This window comes from Pristiophorus japonicus, unplaced genomic scaffold (genome assembly GCF_044704955.1).
Source record: "Pristiophorus japonicus isolate sPriJap1 unplaced genomic scaffold, sPriJap1.hap1 HAP1_SCAFFOLD_343, whole genome shotgun sequence".
Taxonomy (NCBI): Eukaryota; Metazoa; Chordata; class Chondrichthyes; family Pristiophoridae; genus Pristiophorus; species Pristiophorus japonicus.
Genome location: NW_027253248.1, coordinates 408780 through 433883, shown reverse-complemented (window position 1 = coordinate 433883; position 25104 = coordinate 408780). Strand labels below are relative to the sequence as shown.

At 54.4% G+C, this 25104-nt stretch overlaps 2 protein-coding genes across 2 annotated transcripts in view; both read left to right on the top strand.

Moving 5' to 3' along the window:
- LOC139250067 (gastrula zinc finger protein XlCGF7.1-like) overlaps positions 1-22833 on the top strand; it is an 84544-nt gene extending 61711 nt beyond the window's left edge. Inside the window, exon 2 of the mRNA XM_070872647.1 lies at positions 21739-22833. Coding sequence (XP_070728748.1) covers positions 21992-22522 — 531 coding nt within the window. The 5' untranslated portion in view covers positions 21739-21991 and the 3' untranslated portion in view covers positions 22523-22833. The remainder of the gene's footprint in view (positions 1-21738) is intronic.
- The window catches only part of LOC139250064 (zinc finger protein 239-like), a 307496-nt gene that overhangs the window by 86718 nt on the left and 195674 nt on the right, over positions 1-25104 (top strand). The window lies entirely within an intron of this gene.

Sequence of the window (25104 nt, the reverse complement as noted above, 5' to 3'; positions counted from 1 at the left end):
TAGTCTGTCTCTCTGTTTTTACCACCAAAGTGGATAACCTCACATTTATCCACATTATACTTCATCTGCCACGCATTTGCCCACTCACCTAACCTATCCAAGTCACTCTGTAGCCTCATAGCATCCTCCTCGCAGCTCACACTGCCACCCAACTTAGTGTCATCCGCAAATTTGGAGATACTACATTTAATCCCTTCGTCTAAATCATTAATGTACAATGTAAACAGCTGGGGCCCCAGCACAGAACCCTGCGGTACCCCACTAGTCACTGCCTGCCATTCCGAAAAGTACCCATTTACTCCTACTCTTTGCTTCCTGTCTGACAACCAGTTCTCAATCCACATCAGCACACTACCCCCAATCCCATGTGCTTTAACTTTGCACATTAATCTCCTGTGTGGGACCTTGTCGAAAGCCTTCTGAAAGTCCAAATATACCACATCAACTGGTACTCCTTTGTCCACTTTATTGGAAACATCCTCAAAAAATTCCAGAAGATTTGTCAAGCATGTTCTCCCTTTCACAAATCCATGCTGACTTGGACCTATCATGTCACCATTTTCCAAATGCGCTGCTATGACATCCTTAATAATTGATTCCATCATTTTACCCACTACTGAGGTCAGGCTGATTGGTCTGTAATTCCCTGCTTTCTCTCTCCCTCCTTTTTAAAAAAGTGGGGTTACATTGGCTACCCTCCACTCGATAGGAACTGATCCAGAGTCAATGGAATGTTGGAAAATGACTGTCAATGCATCCGCTATTTCCAAGGCCACCTCCTTAAGTACTCTGGGATGCAGTCCATCAGGCCCTGGGGATTTATCGGCCTTCAATCCCATCAATTTCCCCAACACAATTTCCCGACTAATAAAGATTTCCCTCAGTTCCTCCTCCTTACTAGACCCTCTGACCACTTTTATATCCGGAAGGTTGTTTGTGTCCTCCTTAGTGAATACTGAACCAAAGTACTTGTTCAATTGGTCTGCCATTTCTTTGTTCCCCGTTATGACTTCCCCTGATTCTGACTGCAGGGGACCTACGTTTGTCTTTACTAACCTTTTTCTCTTTACATACCTATAGAAACTTTTGCAATCCGCCTTAATGTTCCCTGCAAGCTTCTTCTCGTACTCCATTTTCCCTGCCCTAATCGAACCCTTTGTCCTCCTCTGCGGAGTTCTAAATTTCTCCCAGTCCCCAGGTTCGCTGCTATTTCTGGCCAATTTGTATGCCACTTCCTTGGTTTTAATACTATCCCTGATTTCCCTAGATAGCCACGGTTGAGCCACCTTCCCTTTTTTATTTTTACGCCAGACAGGAATGTACAATTGTTGTAATTCATCCATGCGGTCTCTAAATGTCTGCCATTGCCCATCCACAGTCAACCCCTTAAGTATCATTAGCCAATCTATCTTAGCCAATTCATGCCTCATACCTTCAAAGTTAATCTTCTTTAAGTTCTGGACCATGGTCTCTGAATTAACTGTTTCATTCTCCATCCTAATGCAGAATTCCACCATATTGTGGTCACTCTTCCCCAAGGGGCCTCGCACAATGAGATTGCTAATTAATCCTCTCTCATTACACAACACCCAGTCTAAGATGGCCTCCCCCTAGTTGGTTCCTCGACATATTGGTCTAGAAAAAGTCACTGGTAGGCGTAGTTTATAGGCTCCCAAATAATAACTTCACGGTGGGGCGGGCAATAATCAAGGGAATAATGGAGACATGTGAAAAAGGAACGGCAGTAATCATGGGGGATTTTAACCTACATATCGATTGGTCAAATCAAATCGCACTGGGTAGCATGGAGGAGGAATTCATAGAATGCATACAGGATTGTTTCTTAGAACAGTATGTTACAGAACCTACAAGGGAGCAAGCTATCTTAGATCTGGTCCTGTGTAATGAGACAGGAATAATAAACGATCTCCGAGTAAAAGATCCTCTCGGAATGAGTGATCACAGTATGGTTGAAATTGTAATACAGATTGAGGGTGAGGAAGTAGTGTCTCAAACGAGCGTACTATGCTTAAACAAAGGGGACTACAGTGGGATTAGGGCAGAGTTGGCTAAAGTAGACTGGAAACACAGACTAAACGGTGGCACAATTGAACAGTGGCGGACTTTTAAGGAGCTCTTTCATAGTGCTCAACAAAAATATATTCCAGTGAAAAAGAAGGGCGGTAAGAGAAGGGATAACCAGCCGTGGATAAGCAAGGAAATAAAGGAGAGTATCAAATTAAAAACCAATGCGTATAAGGTGGCCAAGGTTAGTGGGAAAATAGAAGATTGGGAACATTTTAAACGACAGCAAAGAATGAATAAGAAAGCAATAAAGAAAGGAAAGATAGATTACGAAGGTAAACTTGCGCAAACATAAAAACGGATACTAAAAGCTTTTACAGATATATAAAACGGAAAAGAGTGACTAAAGTAAATGTTGGTCCCTTAGAAGATGAGAAGGGGGATTTAATAATGGGAAATATGGAAATGGCTGAGACCTTAAACAATTATTTTTCTTCAGTCTTCACAGTGGAAGACACAAAAAGCATGCCAAAAATTGCTGGTCATAGGAATGTGGGAAGGGAGGACCTTGAGACAATCACTATCACTAGGGGGGTAGTGCTGGACAGGCTAATGGGACTCAAGGTAGACAAGTCCCCTGGTCATGATGAAATGCATCTCAGGATATTAAAAGAGTTGGCGGAAGTTATAGCAGATGCATTCGTTATAATCTACCAAAATTCTCTGGACTCTGGGGAGGTACCACCGGATTGGAAAGCAGCTTATGTAACGCCTCTATTTAAAAAAGGGGGCAGACAAAAGGCAGGTAACTATAGGCCGGTTAGTTTAACATCTGTAATGGGGAAAATGCTTGAAACTATCATTAAGGAAGAAATAGCGGGACATCTAGATAGGAATAGTGCAATCAAGCAGACGCAGCATGGATTCATGAAGGGGAAATCATGTTTAACTAATCTACTGGAATTCTTTGAGGATATAACAAGCATGGTGGATAGAAGTGTACCGATGGATGTGGTGTATTTAGATTTTCAAAAGGCATTCGATAAGGTGCCACACAAAAGGTTACTGCAGAAGATAAAGGTACACGGAGTCAGTGGAAATGTATTAGCATGGATAGAGAATTGGTTGGCGAACAGAAAGCAGAGAGTCGGGATAAATGGGTCCTTTTCGGGTTGGAAATCGGTGGTTAGTGGTGTGCCACAGGGATCGGTGCTGGGACCACAACTATTTACAATATACATAGATGACCGAGAGGAGTGGACAGAGTGTAGTGTAACAAAATTTGCAGATGACACAAAGATTAGTGGGAAAGCGGGTTGTGTAGAGGACACAGAGAGGCTGCAAAGAGATTTAGATAGGTTAAGCGAATGGGCTAAGGTTTGGCAGATGGAATACAATGTCGGAAAGTGTGAGGTCATCCACCTTGGGAAAAAAAACAGTAAAAGGGAATATTATTTGAATGGGGAGAAATTACAATGTGCTGCGGTGAAGAGGGACCTGGGGATCCTTGTGCATGAAACTCTTTTTGGAGTTCACCTGCAAAACATAAAACATTAAACGGTGCCACCCGACCTGGGTGACACTCCAGACATTTACAAGGCCCTTTTTTTTTCCCCCCTTTTTTTTGTTTTTTTTTGTGTTTTTCTTTTTTTGGTTTTTTTTTTGGGTTTTTTTTTGGGCACTAAAATCACAATTTTCCCCAGTGCCCCCTATAAAAGGGAAGGGGGACACTAAAAGCACCGGCAATTAAAACAAATTAAACTTAAAAACGTAAAATCAAATTAAAATTTGGTTGCCGGGCGTGATGATGCACTCCAGTCCCTCCGGTGCCCACCTCTCGCGGAAGGCCGCGAGCGTACCGGTGGACACCGCGTGCTCCATCTCCAAGGACACCCTGGACCGGATGTAAGAGCGGAAGAGAGGCAGGCAGTCAGGTTGAACGACCCCCTCGACCGCCCGCTGCCTGGACCGGCTGATGGCACCCTTGGCCGTGCCCAGGAGCAGTCCTACGAGGAGGCCTTCGGACCTACCCGCTCCCCTCCGCACAGGGTGCCCAAAGATCAGGAGAGTGGGACTGAAGTGCAGCCAGAATTTCAGGAGCAGCCCCTTCAAATAATGGAACAGGGGCTGCAACCTCGTGCACTCAATAAAAACATGGAACACGGACTCCTCCAGACCGCAGAAATTGCAGGCGGCCTGGGAGTCCGTGAACCGGCTTAAAAATTTGTTGCACGGCACTGCTCCGTGCACCACCCTCCAGGCCAAGTCCCCGATGAATAGTGGGAGGACCCCTGCGTAGAGTGCCCTCCATCGGGGACCCCCGCCTCCTCCGGACGGCAAGATGGTACGCCATGGCGTGTCCGGACGGCCGGCGAGGATGGCAAAGTTGAGGGTGTGCAGGAGCAGCCCGTACAGGAAACCCCTCCGCGCGGAACTGAAAGGCACGGAGGGGATTTCCCCGAGGCGGCTCAAGTTGTGAGGCGCCGGCCCCCGAGGGAGGTTCCGGGGTTTGGCGCAGATGAGGAATTCCGTCCAGACGGGGGTCAGTTCGGACGGGATCTCCCCACGTGCTTGAGCCTCCTCGATGCACCTAACGGAGTCAGGGCCCAGAGCTGTTTTTAGCGACTCGATGGCATCGGCCGCGTGGCGGACGTTGACAGAATTTAGGCGCCGTGCCAGCGTGTCTGGCGCCATCCAGCCCGCTCCTCCGCCATCGAGCAGGTCCCTGACCCTGGCCACCTCACCAGCCACAGCCCTCTCTTCCGGCCGCCACATAAAACCTCGGACGTGGAGGTACGGATTCCCGAGCAGCGGCTCCTGCAGGACGGCCGCCACTCCAGCCGGTGGAGAGCTGCGCTTGGTGGAGACTTTGTTCCAGACCCTGATGAGTTCCCTGTAAAAGACAGGCAGCTCCCGGAGGGCGGTCCTGGCACCCCCCAAGTTCACAAACAGGAGCTGCATGTCATAATTGAGGTCGCGCTGCTGGCGGAAGAAATACCTCGCCAGAGCACACCACCTAGGAGGGGGCTCGACGTAAAGGTATCTCTGCAGGGTCTGAAGACGGAAAGTCGCGAGCTGGGCGCTGACGCACACCAACGACTGACCGCCCTCCTCAAGCGGGAGACTCAAGACCGCGGCAGAGACCCAGTGCTTCCTGTTGTTCCAGAAGAAGTCCACCAGCTTCTTCTGTATCTTGGCGAGGGGGAGGGGTCAAAGTGACCAGCCGGTACCACAACATTGCGGCCACCAGCTGGTTTATGACTAGCGCTCGACCCCTGTAGGACAGCACTCGGAGCAGTCCTGTCCAGCGCCCTAGGCAAGCGGTGACCTTGGCCTCCAGCTCCTGCCAGTTCGCCGGCCAGGCTCCCTCGTCGGGGCTAAGGTAGACTCCCAGATAGAGGAGATGGGTCGTGCTCCAGGCAAAAGGCCTGAGCTCCTCCGGCAGGGAGTCCACCCGCCACTGACCCACCAGGAGTCCGGAACATTTCTCCCAGTTGATCCTGGCGGAGGACGCGGCCGAGTAAATCTCCTGGCACTCACGCATCCTCCGCAGGTCAGCGGGATCCTCTACCGCGAGGAGCACGTCATCGGCGTAAGCCGAGAGGACGACCTCCACGCCCGGCCCTTGCAGAGCCAGTCCCGTCAACCTCGTCCGCAAGAGGCGCAGGAAAGGCTCCACGCAAACGGCGTATAACTGGCCGGACATGGGGCATCCCTGGCGCACCCCTCTCCTAAAGCGAAGGGGCGCCGTCAAGGACCCGTTAACCTTAATCAGACACTCCGCGGCGGCGTACAAAAGTCGGATCCGGGCGACGAAATGCGTCCCGAACCCGAAAGCGCGCAGAGTTCCGAGCAGATAGTCGTGATCCACCCTGTCGAACGCCTTCTCTTGGTCGAGGGATAGGAAGGCGACCGACAGACCAGCCTCCTGGGAACAATGGATGAGGTCCCGGACCAGATGGATGTTATCGTGGATTGTCCGGCCCGGGACCGTGTAGGACTGGTCGGGGTGGATCATGTGGTCCAGCACGGCACCAAGGCGAGCAGACATCGCCCTGGCGAAAATTTTGTAGTCCGTGCTGAGGAGGGAGACCGGGCGCCAGTTCTTAAGGAGGCGGAGATCGCCCTTCTTAGGCAGCAGGACGATGACTGCCCTGCGCCAAGAGAGGGGCATCTCCCCGGTCGCCAGACTTTCCCCCAGGACCCGCGCGTAGTCGCCCCCCAGAACGTCCCAGAACGCCCTGTGGAACTCCACGGTCAGCCCGTCCAGCCCCGGGGATTTTCCCCTCGAGAGCCGGTCGAGGGCACCGGTCAGCTCCGCCAGGCTTAGCGGAGCTTCCAGATTTTCGGCGCCCTCCGGGCTGACCTTCGGCAGGTCCTCCCACAAAACTCTACGCGCTTCCTCGCTGGACGGATCCGGAGAGAACAGAGCCCCGTAATATTCACGGGCCCTGTTGTTGACGCCCTCCGGATCCGAGACGAGAGAGCCGTCGTCGGCCAGCAGCGTCAAGAGCTGCTTACGGACACTCTGCCTTTTTTCCAGCGAGTAGAAGAAGGGGGAGCCGCGGTCCAGATCCCGCAGGAACCGGATCCGCGACCTCACGAACGCGCCTCGGGACCCGACGAGCTGCAGGTCCTTCAGCGCGGCCTTCTTCGCTTCATACACCGTCCGCAGGGCCGGGTCCTGGACGACTTGACCGAGACGGGCTTCCAGGTCGAGCACCTCTTTTTCTAGGCGCCCGACTCTGGCCGCCCGCCTCTTGGTCGACCCCCTCGCGTACTCTTGACAGAAGACGCGGACGTGAGCCTTGCCCACGTCCCACCATAGCCTCAAGGAGGGGAAGCCCCCCTGCTTCCTTCTCCAGTCGGACCAGAATCGACGGAACGAGTCCTGGAACCGCACGTCCTCCAGCAGCCGGTTGTTAAAGTGCCAGTACGCGGACCCCGTCCTCGCGCGGAGCGAAGCGAGCTCCGCCCACACCAGGTGGTGGTCCGAACACGGCACCGGCCGCATGGAGGCCGCCGGGACGCAGGAAACGTACGCCCGAGACACGTAAAGGCGGTCGACTCTAGACCATCCAACTCCAGGCCTCACCCAAGTAAAGGCGCTGGAGTCGGGGTGGAGATTTCGCCAGATGTCCACCAAGTCGAAGGACCCGACCAGGTCCCTCAACTTCTCCATCGCCGTCATGCACTGCGGGGCACCGGAGCGGTCCCTCGCCTCGAGGGTGCAGTTAAAATTCCCCCCGAGGACAATGCAGTCGCCGACGTCGACGGAGCCAAGAAGAGCGGACACCTCTTCAAAGAAGCGCGTTTGCTGCGGGCCGGGCTGAGGGGCGTACACGTTCACGAGATGGAGCGGCACGTCCCCCAGGCGAACCGTTACGTGCAGCAAGCGGCCTGGCACGGGCTCCTCGACCCCCAAGATCTCCGGCTGAAAATGCGGGCCCAGCAAGATGGCCACCCCACTAGAAATGGCGGTGAAGTGGCTCATGCGGACCTATCCTTGCCATTCCAGGAGCCACGTGGCTTCGTCTCCCGGAACGGTGTGGGTTTCTTGCAGGAAGCACACCGCATATTTCCCCTCCCGCAGGAGCGAAAAATTGTAAAATCTACGGCGTGCCCCTCTGCCGCCGTTGATGTTGAGGCTGGCTATGGTTACCTTCATGGCAAAAGCATAGTGCAACCTCTACCTTAACCTATTGTGGGGGAGGGAACGGAGTCTTTTGTTGAGCTCCGCTCCCTCCGCAGCCCAGCGAGGAGTCCCTCGAGCTCGCGCAGCTCAAGGTGTTGCTCCTTTGTCAAGGGCCCGCCCGCGGCCAAGGTTTTAACGGCGGCGCGGACGGACGCCTTGATCAGCTCTGGCTCGGACCATTTTTCCAGGGCCAGTCGGGCTTGGTTGCAGCGACCCCGGCTCTGGGCCAAAAAGTCCCGGAGTTCCTTTGCAGGAATGAGGATGGTCTCGGCGGCGGCCGCGAGCAGATCCACCGCCTCGCTGGCGGTGGTCTCTAGTTCTTCTCCCGCGTCCCCCACCGAGTCCCCGTCCTCCTCCGGGAGGTGGCCGCCAGCAGCCGGCCCATCGACCGCACAAGGCACGGCAAATGAACCGGCCGCTCCAACTGGCCCTGGCTCTGCCCCGATCCCACCCCCAGGATCGTCGGCAGAGGAGTCCCCACTGGGCTCTTTTAAAAATGGTGCTGGGTCGGGAAATGACAGCGGAAGGGGTTCCCCCTCCGCCCCAGGAACCGGGGAACAAGGAGAGACCCGGCCATAGGAAATCCCCAGGCTCCCCAAGTGCACCAGCTCCAAAGTAAGGGGCGAGGGTGGGTGTTCCTCCCCCTCCCCGCTGCCACCCCCCGGTCCAGCATGTACAGTATCATTAAAATCGGTTGTTTCATTCTCTGCCGGGTCGAGCGACTCCCGGGGGAGGTTGGGTATTGGCTGGGCGGGCTCAGGTTCGGCCTTTTCGGCCACGCCCGCCTCAGTCCCCGGGACGCCCGGCCCGGCGGCAATGCTTTCCTCCGCGGTCCCCACGCCCCCCACGACGGGCAGATACTCCACGCCATCCCCGGGAGGCAGAGGCTGGGCAGCCTCAACTGTCTCACCCTCCCCGGGGACAGACTCCTCCCGCCTACGGCGCAGCTTGGGGGCGCTGGTGGGGGACGCGGGACACGCGGCGGGCACCGCCTCCACCGCGGAGGGATGTTGTTCCCCCTCCGCCTCATTGGGGCGGTGCCTCTTTTTGTTCCTGGGGGCGCGCGGAGGCAGGGAGACCTCCATGTGTGCCGAGGCCTCACGCTCCGCCCCCCCCTTTTCCTTTTCTTGCCCGCGCCCGGGCCCCTCTGTGGTGTTATTCAAGGGCTCGGGCACGGGCTCGGGGCACCCCGCGCTCGCCGGTGACTGGGTTGGGCCGAGCGCGGTAAACAAATTGTCTGGCGCACCGAGGGGACCCGCCTCTGGATGTTTTGCCTTGTCCCGCGCCTTCCTTCCGGTCGGACGCTCTCCCTGCCCCCCGCCGGAGGCCCTGAAAACAAAGGCCTCCGACGATGCCCGCGCACCCATGGCTCCCGGCACGCGGACGCAACTAGGGCGAGGGGTGGCGGCAGCGCTAGCCTTGGCCGCCTTCGGTGGTTTGGCGGCCTTGGAGGCGGGGCAGTTCTTGCGAACGTGCCCCACCTCCTTGCAGGCATGGCACCGCACGCCGTCCGACGTCCAGAAGACGCGGTAGGCAGTCCCCTCGTGCACCACATTAAAATTTCCCTCCGTCGAGTCCTCCCGCGCCAGCCGGACAAAGAGCTGGCGGCGGAAGGAGAACACGTGGCGCAGGCTGTTCTCCCTGAGGCCGAGCGGTATGGGGTTGATCCCTGACCTTACCTCCCCCAGTTGTTGTAGGTGAGGGAGGAGGAGCCCAGCGGGAACAAAGGGCGGGACGTTCGACACGATGACCCTCTGCGCGGTGGCCTCGAGAGGATCCACCGGCAGGAACGTCCCGCCCACCGTGAGCCCCCTTTCGAGGGCCAGGGACACCGCCCGCTCCGACCCCAGGAAGAAAACAGCCTTCCCAGACATCTTGGAGGCCGCGACAATGGCCGAGGGGCCGACTACCCCAGCCATCGCCCGCACGCACTCCTCGATGCTCATTGTGGGGTGAGTGTAGCTCTTGACCCCGTGTTTCTTCGTAATGAGTCTGAATGGTGGCAGGGCAGCGGGTGGCGCAGGAGGTGCCGTGGAAGCGGTTGCCACCTGCGCATATGTCTTCGCTGGCCCTGCCACCGGCGTGGATGGGGTCGCCATCACGGGGTCCCTTTAAGGGCTACACCCACCCCAAAGTCACAGGCCTTAATGGTCTTTATTAGCCTCGTTGGTGTTTGAACAGAGGGAGCTCTGAAAGAGGCACCTCTCCCCTTGTTAATGATTGGGGAGGGGCCTTGTTCCCTCTGCTCAGTGTCTTAATTGTTTTTTTTTTAAATTAGGAGAAAGGGGCCTCAGAGAGAGAGGGGAGAAACAGAGTAACAGAGAAAGAGAGAGGGGGGTGGGAAGGGGGGGGAACTGCGAGGGCAGGTCTCCCCTCGCAGCTGTGGGTGGGTGCACTCCCCAGATGGCAAAACACAAAAAACACAGTCCTTGGGGTGGGTCTTCAGGTGGGGGGAGAAGACGTCTTCACCTGGGGCAGCTAGAGCCACCAGGCACACACTCCTAACGATGTTAATAGGGTAAATGAGAAAAATCTTCAGCCTGGTAGCTCCAGCTATCGCAGGCTAGGCAATTGGGGGGGGGGGTTCAATTGTGGGGGGGGCCTAGTTGTAAGCAAGGCCCCCACACACACTACCACACACACACACACCCCCCGCGATGTTCCGGCCCTCAGTGGTCTTCTTTCCTCCCCCCACCGATACAACAAAGTCTGTTTGGGAAATGCACCCACACCCACCTGTAGAAAATGTAGAGTCTCCCTCCTTCCACACTGGATGTTGTTGGTCTTTCCCCCTCTCTCCAACTCTTTGCAGAAATGCTAAAGTTGTTCAATGTTTTCTTTTCTCCTCCTCTCCCTCTGGGTAAAAGTTGGTGGTGAAGCCCCTTCCTTCCTTCTCTTCCTGGGCTGGTCTCAGGGCTCTCCAGGCAGGAGCTCAAGTTGATAGCTGCTCTCCCCTCTGCAGCTCAGCTCCAACTGAGCAGGACACGCCTCCACTGCTCCACGATTGGTCCTTGTGCATGAAACTCTTTTTGGAGTTCACCTGCAAAACATAAAACATTAAACTGTGCCACCCGACCTGGGTGACACTCCAGACATTTACAAGGCCCTTTTTTTTTTCCCCCCCTTTTTTTTTTCTTTTTTTGGTTTTTTTTTGGGGCACTAAATTCACAATTTTCCCCAGTGCCCCCTATAAAAGGGAAGGGGGACACTAAAAGCACCGGCAATGAAAACAAATTAAACTTTAAAACGTAAAATCAAATTAAAATTTGGTTGCCGGGCGTGATGATGCACTCCAGTCCCTCCGGTGCCCACCTCTCGCGGAAGGCCGCGAGCGTACCGGTGGACACCGCGTGCTCCATCTCCAAGGACACCCTGGACCGGATGTAAGAGCGAAAGAGAGGCAGGCAGTCAGGTTGAACGACCGCCTCGACCGCCCGCTGCCTGGACCGGCTGATGGCACCCTTGGCCGTGCCCAGGAGCAGTCCTACGAGGAGGCCTACGGACCTACCCGCTCCCCTCCGCACAGGGTGCCCAAAGATCAGGAGAGTGGGACTGAAGTGCAGCCAGAATTTCAGGAGCAGCCCCTTCAAATAATGGAACAGGGGCTGCAACCTCGTGCACTCAATAAAAACATGGAACACGGACTCCTCCAGACCACAGAAATTGCAGGCGGCCTGGGAGTCCGTGAACCGGCTTAAAAATTTGTTGCACGGCACTGCTCCGTGCACCACCCTCCAGGCCAAGTCCCCGACGAATAGTGGGAGGGCCCCTGTGTAGAGTGCCCTCCATCGGGGACCCCCGCCTCCTCCGGACGGCAAGATGGTACGCCATGGCGTGTCCGGACGGCAGGCGAGGATGGCAAAGTTGAGAGTGTGCAGGAGCAGCCCGTACATGAAACCCCTCCGCGCGGAACTGAAAGGCACGGAGGGGATTTCCCCGAGGCGGCTCAAGTTGTGAGGCGCCGGCCCCCGAGAGAGGTTCCGGGGTTTGGCGCCGATGAGGAATTCCGTCCGGATGAGGGTCAGTTCGGACGAGATCTCCCCACGTGCTTGAGCCTCCTCGATGCACCTAACGGAGTCAGGGCCCAGAGCTGTTTTTAGCGACTCGATGGCATCGGCCGCGTGGCGGACGTTGGCAGAATTTAGGCACCGCGCCAGCGTTTCTGGCGCCATCCAGCCCGCTCCTCCGCCATCGAGCAGGTCCCTGACCCTGGTCACCTCACCAGCCACAGCCCTCTCTTCCGACCGCCACATAAAACCTCGGTCGTGGAGGTACGGATTCCCGAGCAGCGACTCCTGCAGGACGGCCGCCACTCCAGCCGGCGGAGAGCTGCGCTTGGTGGAGACTTTGTTCCAGACCCTGATGAGTTCCCTGTAAAAGACAGGCAGCTCCCGGAGGGCGGTCCTAGCACCCCCCAAGTTCACAAACAGGAGCTGCGTGTCATAATTGAGGTCGCGCTGCTGGCGGAAGAAATACCTCGCCAGAGCACACCACCTAGGAGGGGGCTCGACGTAAAGGTATCTCTGCAGGGTCTGAAGACGGAAAGTCGCGAGCTGGGCGCTGACGCACACCAACGACTGACCGCCCTCCTCAAGCGTGAGACTCAAGACCGCGGCAGAGACCCAGTGCTTCCTGTTGTTCCAGAAGAAGTCCACCAGCTTCTTCTGTATCTTGGCGACAAACGCAGGGGGAGGGGTCAAAGTGACCAGTCGGTACCACAACATTGCGGCCACCAGCTGGTTTATGACTAGCGCTCGACCCCTGTAGGACAGCACTCGGAGCAGTCCTGTCCAGCGCCCTAGGCGAGCGGCGACCTTGGCCTCCAGCTCCTGCCAGTTCGCCGGCCAGGCTCCCTCGTCGGGGCTAAGGTAGACTCCCAGATAGAGGAGATGGGTCGTGCTCCAGGCAAAAGGCCTGAGCTCCTCTGGCAGGGAGTCCACCCGCCACTGACCCACCAGGAGTCCGGAACATTTCTCCCAGTTGATCCTGGCGGAGGACGTGGCCGAGTAAATCTCCTGGCACTCACACATCCTCCGCAGGTCAGCGGGATCCTCTACCGCGAGGAGCACGTCATCGGCGTAAGCTGAGAGGACGACCTCCACGCCCGGCCCTTGCAGAGCCAGTCCCGTCAACCTCGTCCGCAAGAGGCGCAGGAAAGGCTCCACGCAAACGGCGTATAACTGGCCGGACATGGGGCATCCCTGGCGCACCCCTCTCCTAAAGCGAAGGGGCGCCGTCAAGGACCCGTTAACCTTAATCAGACACTCCGCGGCAGCGTACAAAAGTCGGATCCGGGCGACGAAATGCGTCCCGAACCCGAAAGCGCGCAGAGTTCCGAGCAGATAGTCGTGATCCACCCTGTCGAACGCCTTCTCTTGGTCGAGGGATAGGAAGGCGACCGACAGACCAGCCTCCTGGGAACAATGGATGAGGTCCCGGACCAGATGGATGTTATCGTGGATTGTCCGGCCCGGGACCGTGTAGGACTGGTCGGGGTGGATCATGTGGTCCAGCACGGCACCAAGGCGAGCAGACATCGCCCTGGCGAAAATTTTGTAGTCCGTGCTGAGGAGGGAGACCGGGCGCCAGTTCTTAAGGAGGTGGAGATCGCCCTTCTTAGGCAGCAGGACGATGACTGCCCTGCGCCAAGAGAGGGGCATCTCCCCGGTCGCCAGACTTTCCCCCAGGACCCGCGCGTAGTCGCCCCCCAGAACGTCCCAGAACGCCCTGTGGAACTCCACGGTCAGCCCGTCCAGCCCCAGGGATTTTCCCCTCGAGAGCCGGTCGAGGGCACCGGTCAGCTCCGCCAGGCTTAGCGGAGCTTCCAGATTTTCGGCGCCCTCCGGGCTGACCTTCGGCAGGTCCTCCCACAAAACTCTACGCGCTTCCTCGCTGGACGGATCCGGAGAGAACAGGGCCCCGTAATATTCACGGGCCCTGTTGTTGACGCCCTCCGGATCCGAGACGAGAGAGCCGTCGTCGGCCAGCAGCGTCAAGAGCTGCTTACGGACACTCTGCCTTTTTTCCAGCGAGTAGAAGAAGGGGGAGCCGCGGTCCAGATCCCGCAGGAACCGGATCCGCGACCTCACGAACGCACCTCGGGACCCGACGAGCTGCAGGTCCTTCAGCGCGGCCTTCTTCGCTTCATACACCGTCCGCAGGGCCGGGTCCTGGACGACTTGACCGAGACGGGATTCCAGGTCGAGCACCTCTTTTTCTAGGCGCCCGACTCTGGCCGCCCGCCTCTTGGTCGACCCCCTCGCGTACTCTTGACAGAAGACGCGGACGTGAGCCTTGCCCACGTCCCACCATAGCCTCAAGGAGGGGAAGCCCCCCTGCTTCCTTCTCCAGTCGGACCAGAATCGACGGAACGAGTCCTGGAACCGCACGTCCTCCAGCAGCCGGTTGTTAGAGTGCCAGTACGCGGACCCCGTCCTCGCGCGGAGCGAAGCGAGCTCCGCCCACACCAGGTGGTGGTCCGAACACGGCACCGGCCGCATGGAGGCCGCCGGGACGCAGGAAACGTACGCCCGAGACACGTAAAGGCGGTCGACTCTGGACCATCCTACTCCAGGCCTCACCCAAGTAAAGGCGCTGGAGTCGGGGTGGAGATTTCGCCAGACGTCCACCAAGTCGAAGGACCCGACCAGGTCCCTCAACTTCTCCATCGCCGTAATGCACTGCAGGGCACCGGAGCGGTCCCTCACCTCGAGGGTGCAGTTAAAATCCCCCCCGAGGACAATGCAGTCGCCGACGTCGACGGAGCCAAGAAGAGCGGACACCTCTTCAAAGAAGCGCGTTTGCTGCGGGCCGGGCTGAGGGGCGTACACGTTCACGAGATGGAGCGGCACGTCCCCCAGGCGAACCGTTACGTGCAGCAAGCGGCCTGGCACTGGCTCCTCGACCCCCAAGATCTCCGGCTGAAAATGCGGGTCCAGCAAGATGGCCACCCCACTAGAAATGGCGGTGAGGTGGCTCATGCGGACCTCTCCTTGCCATTCCAGGAGCCACGTGGCTTCGTCTCCCGGAACGGTGTGGGTTTCTTGCAGGAAGCACACCGCATATTTCCCCTCCCGCAGGAGCGAAAAATTGTCAAATCTACGGCGTGCCCCTCTGCCGCCGTTGATGTTGAGGCTGGCTATGGTTATCTTCATGGCAAAAGCATAGTGCAACCTCTACCTTAACCTATTGTGGGGGGGGAGTGGAGTCATTTGTTGACCTCCACTCCTTCAGCAGCCCAGCGAGGAACTTTTTGAGCCGGCGCAGCTCAAGGCCTTGAGCCTTTGATAAGGGCCTGCCCGCGGCCATGGTTTTAGCGGCGGCGCGGACGGACGCGACGAGCAGCCCCGGCTCGGACCATCTTTCCAGGGCCAGACGGGCTTGGTCGCGGCGACCCCGGCACTGGACCAAAAAGTCCCGGAGTTCCTCTGCGGGAATGAGGAGGGTCTCAGTAGCGGCCGCGAGCAGATCCACCGCCTCACTGGCGATGGACTCGAGATCTTCACCCGCGTCCTCCACCGAGTCCCCGTCCCCCTCCGGGAGGTCGCCGCTAGCAGCCGGCCCGTCGACCGCACGAGGTACGGCAAACGGCCCGGCCGCTCCATCTGGCCCTGGCTCTGCCCCGATCCCACCCCCAGGATCGTCGGCAGAGGAGTCCCCACTGGGCTCTTTTAAAATTGGTGCTGGGTCGGGAAGCCACAGCGGAAGGGGTTCCTCCTCCGCCCCAGGAGCCGGGGAACACGGAGAGACCTGGTTTAGAAAATTCTCCAGGTCCACCAAGTCCCTCAGCTCCAAAGTAGGGGGCGAGGGTTGTTGTTCTTCCCCCTCCCCGCCGCCTCCCCCCAGCCCAGCGTGTATGGATTCATTAAACTTGTTCATATTTTCAGTTTCTACCGAGTCGAGCAAATCCCGGGGGAAGTTGGGTATTGGCTGGGCGGGCTCAGGTTCGGCCTTTTCGGCCCCGCCCGCCTCAGTCCCCGGGACGCTCGACCCGGCAGCTACGCATTCCTCCACTGGCCCCACGCCCCCCACGACAGGCAGATCTTCCACGCCATCCCCAGGAGGCAGCGGCTGGGCAGCCTCGACTGCCTCACCCTCCCCTGGGACAGACTCCTCGCGCCTGCAGCGCAATTTGGGGGCGCTGGTGGGGGACGCGGGACACGCGGCGGGCACCGCCTCCTCCGCGGAGGGATGTTGTTCCCCCTCCGCCTCATTGGGGCGGTGCCTCTTTTTGTTCCTGGGGGTGCGCGAAGGCAGGGAGACCTCTATGTCTGCCGAGGCCTCCCGCTCCGCCCCCACCTTTTCCTTTTCTTGCCCGTGCCCGGGCCCCTCCGCGGTATTGGTCAAGGGCTCAGGCACGGGCTCAGGGCACCCCGCGCTCGCCGGTGACGGGGTTGGGCTGAGCGCGGTGGTCAAATTTTCTGGCGCACTGAGGGGACCCGCCTCTTGATGTTTTGCCTTCTTCCGCGCCTTCTTTCCGGTCGGACGCTCTCCCTCCCCCCCGCCGGAGGCCCTGAAAACAAAGGCCTCCGACGATGCCAGCGCACCTACGGCTCCCGGCACGCGGACGCAACTAGGGGGAGGGGTGGCGGCGGCGCCAGCCTTGGCCGCCTTCAGTGGTTTGGCGGCCTTGGAGGCGGGGCAGTTCTTACGAACATGCCCCACCTCCCTGCAGGCATGGCATCGCACGCCGTCCGACGTCCAGAAGACGCGGTAGGCAGTCCCCTCGTGCACCACATTAAAATACCCCTCTGTCGTCTCCTCCCGCGCCAGCCGGACAAAGAGCTGGCGGCGGAAGGAGAACACGTGGCGCAGGCTGTTCTCCCTTAGGCCGAGCGGTATGGGGTTGATCCTTGACCTTACCTCCCTCAGTTGGTGTAGGTGAGGGAGGAGGAGCTCAGCAGGAACAAAGGGCGGGACGTTTGATATGATGACCCTCTGCGCATTGGCCTCGAGAGGATCCACCGGCAGGAACGTCCCGCCCACCGTGAGCCCCTTTTCGAGGGCCAGGGACACCGCCCGCTCCGACCCCAGGAAGAACACAGCCTTCCCAGACATCTTGGAGGCTGCAACAATGGCCGAGGGGCCGACTACCCCAGCCATCGCCCGCACGCACTCCTCAATGCTCATTGTGGGGTGAGTGTAGCTCTTGACCCCGTGTTTTTTGGTTATTAGTTTGAATGGTGGCAGGGCAGCAGATGGCGCAGGAGGCACCGTGGATGTGGATGCCGCCTGCGCATATGTCCTTGCTGGCCCCGCCACCGGCGTGGATGGGGTCGCCATCACGGGGTCCCTTTAAGGGCCACACCCACCCCAAAGTCACAGGCCTTAATGATCTTAATTGGCCTCGTATATTAACTGAGCAGAGGAGCCCTTAATGAGGCACCTCTCCCCGAGTTGGCAATTGGGGAGGGGCCTTGCTCCCTCTGCTCAGTTGTCTTAATTGTTCCCTTTTTTTAAAAAAAAAATTAGGAGAAAGGGGCCTCAGAGAGAGAGGGGAGAAACAGAGTAACAGGGAAAGAGAGAGGGGGGTGGGAAGGGGGGGCGGGAACTGCGAGGGCAGGTCTCCCCTCGTAGCTGTGGGTGGGTGCACTCCCCAGATGGCAAAACACACAAAACACAGTCTTTGGATTGGTCTTCAGGTGGGGGGAGAAGACGTCTTCACCTGGGGCAGCTAGAGCCACCAGGCACACACTCCTAACGATGTTAATTGGGTGATTAAAAAATCTTCAGCCTGGTAGCTCCAGCTATCCCAGGCTAGGCAAATGTGGGGGGTGGGGGGGGTTCCAATTGTGGGGGGGGCCTAGTTGTAAGCAAGGCCCCCACACACACTACCACACACACACACACCCCCCGCGATGTTCCGGCCCTCAGTGGTCTTCTTTCCTCCCCCCACCGATACAACAAAGTCTGTTTTGGAAATGCACCCACACCCACCTGTAGAATTGTAGAGTCTCCCTCCTTCCACACTGGATGTTGTTTTGGTCTTTTCCCCCTCTCTCCAACTCTTTGTAGAAATGGTAAGATGTTAAAAGTTTTCTTTTTTTCCTCCTCTCCCTCTGGGTGAAAGTTGAAGGTGAAGCCCCTTCCTTCCTTCTCTTCCTGGGCTGGTCTCAGGGCTCTCCAGGCAGGAGCTCAAGTTGATAGCAGCTCTCCTCACTGCTCACAGCTCCAACTGAGCAGGACACGCCTCCACTGCTCCACGATTGGTCCTTGTGCATGGAACTCTTTTTGGAGTTCACCTGCAAAACATAAAACATTAAACTGTGCCACCCGACCTGGGTGACACTCCAGACATTTACAAGGCCCTTTTTTTTTTTTTCCCCCCTTTTTTTTTTTCTTTTTTTGGTTTTTTTTTTGGGCACTAAATTCACAATTTTCCCCAGTGCCCCCTATAAAAGGGAAGGGGACACTAAAAGCACCGGCAATGAAAACAAATTAAACTTTAAAACGTAAAATCAAATTAAAATTTGGTTGCCGGGCGTGATGATGCACTCCAGTCCCTCCGGTGCCCACCTCTCGCGGAAGGCCGCGAGCGTACCGGTGGACACCGCGTGCTCCATCTCCAAGGACACCCTGGACCGGATGTAAGAGCGGAAGAGAGGCAGGCAGTCAGGTTGAACGACCCCCTCGACCGCCCGCTGCCTGGACCGGCTGATGGCACCCTTGGCCGTGCCCAGGAGCAGTCCTACGAGGAGGCCTTCGGACCTACCCGCTCCCCTCCGCACAGGGTGCCCAAAGATCAGGAGAGTGGGACTGAAGTGCAGCCAGAATTTCAGGAGCAGCCCCTTCAAATAATGGAACAGGGGCTGCAACCTCGTGCACTCCATAAAAACATGGAACACGGACTCCTCCAGACCGCAGAAATTGCAGGCGGCCTGGGAGTCCGTGAACCGGCATGAATCCCAAAAAGTTAGTTTGCAGGTGCAGCAGGCAATCAGGAAGGTGAATGGAATATTGGCCTTCATTGCAAGAGGGATGGAGTACAAAAGCAGGGAGGTCCTTCTGCAAATTACATACAAATTGGCCAGAAATAGCAGTGAACCCGGGGACTGGGAGAAATTTAGAACTCAGCAGAGGAGGAAAAAGGGTTTGATTAGGGCAGGGAAAATGGAGTACGAGAAGAAGCTTGCAGGGAACATTAATGCGGATTGCAAAAGTTTCTATAGGTATGTAAAGAGAAGAAGGTTAGTAAAGACAAACGTAGGTCCCCTGCAGTCAGAATCAGGGGAAGTCATCACTGGGAACAAAGAAATGGCAGACCAATTGAACAAGTACTTTGGTTCGGTATTCACTAAGGAGGACACCAACAACCTTCCGGATATTAAAGGGGTCAGAGGGTCTAGTAAGGAGGAGGAACTGAGGGAAATCTTTATTAGTCGGGAAATTGTGTTGGGGAAATTGATGGGATTGAAGGCAGATAAATCCCCAGGGCCTGATGGACTGCATCCCAGAGTACTTAAGGAGGTGGCCTTGGAAATAGTGGATGCATTGACGGTCATTTTCCAACATTCCATAGACTCTGGATCAGTTCCTATCGAGTGGAGGGTAGCCAATGTAACCCCACTTTTTAAAAAAGGAGGGAGAGAGAAAACAGGGAATTATAGACCGGTCAGCCTGACATCGGTAGTGGGTAAAATGATGGAATCAATTATTAAGGATGTCATCGCAGTGCATTTGGAAAATGGTGACATGATATGTCCAAGTCAGCATGGATTTGTGAAAGGGAAATCATGCTTGACAAACCTTCTGGAATTTTTTGAGGATGTTTCCAGTAAAGTGGACAAGGGAGAACCAGTTGATGTGGTATATTTGGACTTTCAGAAGGTTTTCGACAAGGTCCCACACAAGAGATTAATGTGCAAAGTTAAAGCACATGGGATTGGGGGTAGTGTGCTGACATGGATTGAGAACTGGTTGTCAGACAGGAAGCAAAGAGTAGGAGTAAATGGGTACTTTTCAGAATGGCAGGCAGTAACTAGTGGGGTACCGCAAGGTACTGTGCTGGGGCCCCAGCTGTTTACATTGTACATTAATGATTTAGACGAAGGGATTAAATGTAGTATCTCCAAATTTGCGGATGACACTAAGTTGGGTGGCAGTGTGAGCTGCGAGGAGGATGCTATGAGGCTGCAGAGTGACTTGGATAGGTTAGGTGAGTGGGCAAATGCATGGCAGATGAAGTATAATGTGGATAAATGTGAGGTTATCCACTTTGGTGGTAAAAACAGAGAGACAGACTATTATCTGAATGGTGACAGATTAGGAAAAGGGGAGGTGCAACGAGACCTGGGTGCCATGGTACATCAGTCATTGAAGGTTGGCATGCAGGTACTGCAGGATGTTAAGAAAGCAAATGGCATGTTGGCCTTCATAGCGAGGGGATTTGAGAACAGGGGCAGGGAGGTGTTGCTATAGTTGTACAGGGCCTTGGTGAGGCCACATCTGGAGTATTGTGTACAGTTTTGGTCTCCTAACTTGAAGAAGGACATTCTTGCTATTGAGGGAGTGCAGCGAAGATTCACCAGACTGATTCCCGGGATGGTGGGACTGACCTATCAAGAAAGACTGGATCAACTGGGCTTGTATTCACTAGAGTTCAGAAGAATGAGAGGGGACCTCATAGAAACGTTTAAAATTCTGACGGGTTTAGACAGGTTAGATGCAGGAAGAATGTTCCCAATGTTGGGGAAGTCCAGAACCAGGGGTCACAGTCTAAGGATAAGGGGTAAGCCATTTAGGACCGAGATGAGGAGAAACTTCTTCACCCAGAGAGTGGTGAACCTGTGGAATTCTCTGCCACAGAAAGTAGTTGAGGCCAATTCACTAAATATATTCAAAAGGGAGTTAGATGAAGTCCTTACTACTCGGGGGATCAAGGGTTATGGCGAGAAAGCAGGAAGGGGGTACTGAAGTGCATGTTCAGCCATGAACTCATTGAATGGCGGTGCAGGCTAGAAGGGCTGAATGGCCTACTCCTGCACCTATTTTCTATGTTTCTATGTAACTGTATGGGGTATTGGTGAGGCCGCACCTGGAGTACTGCGTGCAGTTTTGGTCACCTTACTTAAGGAAGGATATACTAGCTTTGGAGGGGGTACAGAGACGATTCACTGGGCTGATTCCGGAGATGAGGCGGGGTTACCTTATGATGAAAGATTGAGTAGACTGGGTCTTTACTCGTTGGAGTTCAGAAGGATGAGGGGTGATCTTATGGAAACATTTAAAATAATGAAAGGGATAGACAAGATAGAGGCGGAGAGGTTCTTTCCGCTGGTCGGGGAGACTCGAACTAGGGGGCACAGCCTCAAAATACGGGGGAGACAATTTACAACCGAGTTAAGAAGGAATTTCTCCTCCCAGAGGGTTGTGAATCTGTGGAATTCTCTGCCCAAGGAAGCAGTTGAGGCTAGCTCATTGAATGTATTCAAGTCACAGATAGATAAATTTTTAACCAATAAGGGAATTAAGGGTTATGGGGAGCGGACGGGTAAGTGGAGCTGAGTCCACGGCCAGATCAGCCATGATCTTGTTGAATGGCGGAGCAGGCTCGAGGGGTTATATGGCCTACTCCTGTTCCTAATTCTTATGTTCTTATGAGTGTAGACCTGAACACGGCCAGAGTCAGCTCCTTTAGGAGAGGAGAACCAGTGAGTGTAGAACTGAACCCAGCCGGAGTCTGTACTTTCAGGGCAGGAGAGGGAGAGGCACCAGTGAGTGTAGAACTGAACCCAGCCAGTGTCAGCAGCTGCAGGTGAGGAGAAGGAAGTGTACCAGTGAGTGAGTGTATTTCTGAACCCAGCCAGAATTGGTGGTGAAAACTGGGAGTGGAGGAGAAACAGTCTAGAAATGTGCGATGGGTTTGGATTTCAGCACAACAGGAGGGACAATGTGTGCGACAGGCATTTACAGCTTTGGAAGAACAAGAGAGGAAAGAATGTTCCATGGAAACTTGATGTGTCTATTCTGAATTTCTGTCTTGGACTGACAGTGATGAGTTTTGTTATGTCCTTTCACAGCTTTTTAGAAGGTTAGACTTTCAGACAGGAAACACAAATCAAACGTTGCGTCAAGATCTGACGGAGTCAAACGATTCATCAGGACCTGAATATCATCGGCCTTTGAAAGTGGAAGGAGGAATGTTTGTCTGTTCTGCCTGTGGGTAAAGATTTCAAATATCAGTGTGACTGGAAAAGCACCGAGACACACACACCCGAGTGAGTGTTCCAGTGCATTGACTGTGGAAAGAGCTTTAGCGGTTGCACAGCCTAAATGAACATTGCACCATTCAAATTGCAGAGAAACTGTAAACGTGTTGTGTGCGTGGGTGAGGCTTCAACTGATCGTCCAAACATGGAGAGTCACAAGGATACCCGCACCACGGAGAAACCGTGGAAATGTGGTGACTGTGGGAAGGGATTCAGAAAACCATGTGAGCTGGAAGTTCATCGACGCAGTCACACTGGGGAGAGGCCGTTCACCTGCTGTGAGTGTGGGAAGGGATTCACTCGATTATCCCATCTACAGTCACACCAGCGAGTTCACACTGGGGAGAGGCCATTCACCTGCTCTGAGTGTGGGAAGGGATTCACTTGTTCAACCCACCTGCTGACACACCGGCTAGTTCACACTGGGGAGAGGCCATTCACCTGCTCTGAGTGTGGGAAGGCATTCATTCAGTCATCCACCCTGCTGAGACACCAGCGAGTTCACACTGGGGAGAAGCCGTTCACCTGCTCTGAGTGTGGGAAGGGATTCACTCGGTCATCCAACCTGCTGACACACCAGCGAGTTCACAAATGACTGCAGGGGTTGGAATCTGCTGTTATTACTGCTGTTAATCACACCCGACTGAACCATGTTCATTCTGACAATTGGGGTTTGTTTCTGCTGATGTTAATAACCCTATAACCTATAACTGGGCTGGACTTTAATATTCTGGATATATTGCTGATTGTGTTCTCGGGGCTGCAGTGTCCATTTAAGAAACGCTGTGTGTTATCTTTCCCCTTAATTCAGCGACTCTCAACAGAAAGTTAGTTTGGAATAAAATTATGAACGTTTACTTTAATTTTAAATTGATCTTTGGTATAAAATCTACAATCGTGTCAAAGTTTCCACTGAATAAAATCTCCAATTAGAAAGAACTTGCTGACAATTCTTACTGACTTGCACATTACACACAGTGATCCCTCCATTATCCACCAGAAAGAAGGGGAATGGGAATTGGTGGGGAATTTGTGTCCCCAAATGTTGCCCCTCCCGTCTGGTGCAGCAATCCCCTTGGCACGGGAATGGAGACAAGTCCAGACCTAAACTGTGCGCAGTACTCCAGGTGTGGTCTTACCAATGCCCTGTGCAGTTGTAGCAGGACTTCCCTACTTTTATACCATCCCCCAGCATTCCATTTGCCTTCCTGATTACTTGCTGTACCTGCATACTAACTTTTTGAGTTTCATGTCCAAGAACCCCCAGATCCTTCTGTACTACAGCATTTTGTAATTGTCACATTTGAATAATAATTTACTTTTTTATTTTTCCTACCAAAGAGGATAACCTGACATTTTACCACATTATAGTCCATCTGCCAGATTTTTGCCAGCTCATTGAGCCTATCGATATCCATTTGTAGATTATTTGTGTCCTCCTTACAAACTTGCTTTCCCACCCATCTTTGTATCATCAGAAAATTTGGCCGCGTTACACTCGGTCCCTTCATCCAAGTAACTAATATACATTGTAAATAGTTGAGACCCCAGCACTGATCCCTGCGGCACCCCACTAGTTACTGATGGTCAACCAGACAATGAACCAGTTATCCCACCTCTCTGTTTTCTGTTAGTTAGCCAATCCTCTATCCATGCTGATATGTTACCCCCAACCCCATGAACTTTTATCTTGTGCAGTAACCTTTTATGTAGCACCTTGTCAAATGCCTGCTGGAAGTCCAAATACACCATATCCACTGGTTCCACTTTATCCACCCTGTTCGTTACATCCTCAAAGAATTCCAGCAAATTTGTCAAACATGACTGCCCCTTCATAAATCCATGCTGACTCTGCCTGACCGAACTTTGTTTTTCCAAATGTCCTGTTACTGCTTCTTTAATAATGGACTCCAACACTTTCCCAACCACAGATGTTAGGCTTTTTGTCTGCCTCCTTTTTTAAATAGGGGCGTTACATTTGCAGTTTTCCAATTTGCTGGGACCTACCCAGAATCGAGGGAATTTTGGTAAATTACAACCAGTGCATCCACTATCCCTGCCGCTACTTCTCTTCAGACACGAGGATGCAAGCCACTCCACTGCTCTTGCCTCATAACCCTGCAAATCTTTCCAACTCAAATATTTATCTCTTTTCAAAGTAACATGAATCTGTTTCCATCACCCTTACAGGCAGTGCGTTCCAGGCCATAACATCTGGCTGCTTAATTTTTCCCCCTCGTGTAGCATCTGGTTCATTTGCCAATCACCTTAAATTGGTGACCTCTGGTTACCGAGCCTTCTGACACTGAAAATTGTTTCTCCTTATTAAGAGAGTTGATGGGCTGGAGGAGATTGCAGAGATAGTGAGGGGCGAGGCCTTGGTGGGACTTGGACATGGAGTATTTTAAAGGTTGAGGCCACCAGCTGTCTCCCAGTGCAGAATGTGACTCACTGCTAACAGGAAAGGTTTTTGTTTAATGACTAAAGATGCATAATGAGGGTAAATCAATCTCTATACCTTTTAACTAACAGCAACACAGACCCCCGACACTGTAAATTGTTTCTCATTATAGAAGCATAGAAATTTACAGCATGGAAGGAGGCCATTTAGGCCCATCGTGTCTGCGCAGGCCGACAGAGAGCTATCCAGCCTAATCCCACTTTCCAGCTCTTTGTCCGTAGCCTTGTAGGTTATAGTACTTCAAGTACACATCCAAGTACTTTTTAAATGTGGTGAGGGTTTCTGCCTCTACCAACCTTTCAGGCAGTGAGTACCAGATCCCCCACCACTCTCTAGGTGAAGAAATTTCCCCTCAAAACCTCCTACCAGTTACTTTAAATCTATGCCCCCTGGTTGTTGACCCCCCTCTGCGAGCGGAAATAGGTCCTTCCTATGCACTCTATTTAGACCCCTCATAATTTTATACACCTCAATAACGTCTCCCTTCAGCCTCCTCTGTTCCAAAGAAAACAAACCCAAACTATTAAGAGGATTGCTGGGCTGGAGGAGGCTACAGAGATAGACAGGGGTGATACTTTGGAGGAATTTCAACAAGTGGAGGAGTATTTTAAAGGCTGAAACCACCAGCCATCTCCTCCAGCACAGAATGTGACTCACTACCAATAGGAAAGCTGTTACTTTTACTACTACAAATGCATAATGAGGGGAACTCAATC